The following is a 3,781-nucleotide window of genomic DNA, read 5'->3' as shown; positions in this document are numbered from 1 at the left end:
TTTTGAGAATAGAGGTGGTAAGAAATCTAAACAAAAAAACTGACAGTCAGTAAAGGGGAAAAGTCATGAAAGTTTAGGATAGTCAACAAAACAGAAGAAGAATACCAATGACCCTGAAATGAAATTTAACAAGACTTTGCAAACCTGTTCAAACAGTATATTTACACACATAAACCAGGATACAGAGTCATGAGTCGACTCAGAGTCACATGACACATCACAACAATACTGTGCTGCTACAGGATATTGTGAGGATAATAAAAGATTGTTCAGTTTCTGAAATCATTCCACTACAATAATAAACCAGAGCAGTAAAAAAGTATTTAAAAAAATTACAAGAAATAGTTGAACAGAAGCTGTCGAGTGCACGCTGTGCCCGGCATTAGTATCATCATGGACGTGGGCTCCATTATATTCACATTATAGTACAGTACTGCTAGATTGTTTGGTTTTGCTCAGAAGTCTGCTTTAGCTGACTGAATCATTATAACAGGCCATTATGGTAAATGAACAGCCATTTACTTTTCACCTGCCCTGTTGGTCACCCTTTCCTAATAGAATCACCAATATAACCATGACAAAACCAAAACAGACAATGAGAAAGACTCGATTTCTCTCCTGGAATGATAGTTTCTGTTCAACAGTTAGAGTAACGTTAGCTGGGACAAAACGCAGCGGGATGGACTGATCTTCTGGGATCACGAAGGGAAAGAGTTTCTTCTCCAATGGCACTCTAGCAAATTCTGCAATTAATGAATCGCTCCTGGCATCAGAAAAGCTCACCTTCCTCCAGCCTTTCAGCTACAACGTGTCTTGAAGATACTCATAACAATGCACAAGTTTTACTCTCACTACCTCTGCATTTGCCTTCATGTTTAATCTCGACATCCCAGCGGTCATCAATTCATACGAGTCTCCATCGCGTCTGAGACCCAAGAAGCCGTTTTCAGGGGTCAAAGGTTGTGTGGTAGGTTTTCCCTCCAATCCAAGACACACTCCAAGGCTCCAGTGGTGACTCTCTCCCACCTCAATGTCCTATGCGTGAAAATCATCAGTGAATCCCACGCTCCCCAACACCACACGGCTCCTGTGCAGATGAAGAGGGTTGGGCTCGTCCTGCTGACGGAGACATGAGGTCACAGAGGTCAGGTCATCTGACACAGAGATGTCGGGTGGAGCTACATTTGGGTTCAGGATCACAGGGTCTAAAGGGAACAGGGAAAAGTAATTCATGCTGATATTAATAAACACAGTAGTTCTTATAGGAATGAACAAGTCTAGTACTCACAGTAAGAGCAGATGTTCTTCATCGTCTCCCACACTTGGTACTTCAAGTTGCCCAGATGTTTGGAAACATCAGTAAGTGTTTCTGAACTCAACTCCTGATCGGGGAATGTGTAGTGAGTCCTAAACAAACACACACATCACAGAATCAGGTTTGAAAATTAATACTCATGAAAATTCTAAAAATAAAAATGATCCTGATAATCCTGATAATGAAAATACCTGTCCATAATTCCATGATAATTCTGAGAAAAAATGCAGAAATACAATAAGATAAGTCCCTTCAATGAAATAACAATAATAAACTATAACCAACACACCAACAAGAGCATATAACCTCATACTGAAATAATTTTAATTTTGTTAGAGAAATATTACATATCCCCACTAGAATGCAAATACGCCATGCAAAATGTGGGTAAATGTAATAATTCACTCATAAATGTAACTTTTAATGAACACCCAATTTCTCTCTTTTTGTAGTAGAGATTTTAATGACATGTCAGAAGTAGGGCTGGCGATATAGCTAAAAAAAATATCACAATATAATGTTTCATATAATTCGGTATCGATAATTAGTGAAACATTTTAATAACCTTTTATAAAAAAAAAAAGACAAGTAGAAAAGTTTTCATTTAACCACTGTATTTTAATTTACACACATTATTAGAGCAAACAACAAATAATATTAGTTTTAGCAGTCAAAAACAAAAAACAATTTCAAACAGACATCGACATCTAAACCTCTGTTAATCTCAATAAGACCCTTTTTAAATGTATGACAGGAATAAAGTCAATCTGGTTTATAATAAGTGAAGCTGGAAATGCTGTTTTTGGAGTAATTTAATGAAGTTGGAGCGTCATCAAACAAAGGTTGGGTTAAACCAAAAATTGACATCTGAGCAGCATTTGAATCCACATTCAATGTCGAATGGAAAGTGTCCCGCTTAAATCTTATTTAGAATGTTAGAGGATAATGTTCTAATAATGTTATCAATAAACATTTTTTCGAATGTGTTTAGAGAATGTTATCCTAACTTATCCTAACTAAAATAAAACTTGCCGCTGAAAACATTTCCAGAACATAGCATTCCTGGCTCTGAAAGCCACTTGGGTAAAGTTGGCTTTATATTCGCACATTCGGACTATTGCATTCAATTACTTTGTTAATCACACTACATTGGACATTCAGCAGACATTCGCAAGTAATTATGACATTAAAACAATACTTGGCCATTTTGATCGAGTGTGAAAAATATGTAGTAGGTTGACAATGATGTCGCTGATTAGATTAAAAAAATATGTGCAAAAAATAACTTTATTGCACATATAATTAGAAAGTTATTGACCGCGGAAATGTGTGAATGTTGTGAATGTGTGAATATAAAACCAACTTTACCCAAGTGGGAAAGCCCAGGCTCACTTGCCGAATTCATGTCAGTGCTGGGAGTGATCGAAAGATTAATTCAGTTGTAAATTTGTTTAATTCTATTTTATATACTAAACATGAACCTCACCTGAATGTACCTGGAGATTTTGGGGTCCCGTTCTGTACCTTTCTGTAATGAGACCAAAGATTTCTCAACTGAACGAAGAGCTGCTTTCAGCTTCCCCTTTAAAGATCGCACGTGTAATCATATACAAATTGATTATTTTGGTAACGAAGTGGGCAGTCATAATTTAAGCATTTATTAATGACATCTGCGCACCCGATCTCACCTTACGTTGCCGCACGGCCTGCTGTAGCTTTTGCGTTTGGTGCCATCTGTGCTCTTGTTTCTTACACGTTGCACAAATAGCCTCTTCATCTGTTTGACAGAACAGTTCGATTTTCTCTCCATGTATCGGACACTCGTGTTCTCCATCCTTCTCCTCCTTCTCGTTTTTCTCTCTCAGGTAAGACTCACAGGTGTTTCTCAAGCACAGCCCAGCAAACACAAAACAACAACTTTTTGCAACTTTTCACAACGTTGTATTTTGGTTGCAATTAGGTAATGTTGAAGTACAACGTTTTAAAAACGTTTTAAAATACTTTAAAATAATGTAACCAAAATAAAATGTTTTAAAAACGTTGTAAAAATACCAACCTGGAATGTTGTCTTTAAGTAGTAAAAAAAAAGTAAATATCACGTTTGTCTACGACCAAAACGAAACCAGACCAAACTGCAACTTTTGAAAGACGTTGTATTCAGGTGTTAAAATAACGTAATCTGCACGTTGGAAAGAAACGTTAATAAAACGTTAAAACTGTACCAAAATACAACCAGGCCAAATGTGTGTGTGTGTGTGTGTGTGTGGGGGGTATTAATCAAATTAACATTTGGCCAACAACGAGAAACCAGACTATATTAAAACTTTTGTAGGATGTTTTATTTAGGTGTTAAAATAACGTAATCTGCACGTTGGAAAGAAACGTTTAAAAAAACATAAAAACAGTACCAAAATACAACCAGGCCAAATCTTGGTGCGCTAGCTACTTGTTTGATTGATAAATATC

General features: G+C 36.6%; 1 protein-coding gene across 1 annotated transcript; it reads right to left on the bottom strand.

The window, feature by feature from the left end:
• Positions 1-364: 364 nt before the first annotated feature.
• On the bottom strand, positions 365-3,214 carry LOC131548015 (E3 ubiquitin-protein ligase TRIM35-like). Its single transcript, XM_058788867.1, has 4 exons — positions 3,004-3,214; positions 2,802-2,843; positions 1,289-1,407; positions 365-1,205 (listed from the first exon to the last, which is right to left on the bottom strand). Exons 1-4 carry the CDS (start codon positions 3,147-3,149, stop codon positions 1,036-1,038), a joined length of 477 nt encoding a protein of 158 aa, XP_058644850.1. The 5' UTR covers positions 3,150-3,214; the 3' UTR covers positions 365-1,035.
• Positions 3,215-3,781: the final 567 nt, after the last annotated feature.

Source organism: Onychostoma macrolepis, chromosome 01 (assembly GCF_012432095.1).
Source record: "Onychostoma macrolepis isolate SWU-2019 chromosome 01, ASM1243209v1, whole genome shotgun sequence".
Classification (NCBI taxonomy): Eukaryota; Metazoa; Chordata; class Actinopteri; order Cypriniformes; family Cyprinidae; genus Onychostoma; species Onychostoma macrolepis.
Note: the sequence above shows the minus strand (reverse complement) of the source record. Positions and strands in the feature narration are given on the sequence as shown.

Bases quoted from the DNA above. Each gene is read 5' to 3' on its own strand.
- LOC131548015 (XM_058788867.1), bottom strand. From the start codon at position 3,149: ATGGAGAACACGAGTGTCCGATACATGGAGAGAAAATCGAACTGTTCT. The intron at 2,844-3,003 runs GTGAGATCGGGT...GTCTCATTACAG, and splicing joins AGGCCGTGCGGCAACGTAAG to AAAGGTACAGAACGGGACCC. The intron at 1,206-1,288 runs GTGAGTACTAGA...TGTTCCCTTTAG, and splicing joins GAAGAACATCTGCTCTTACT to ACCCTGTGATCCTGAACCCA.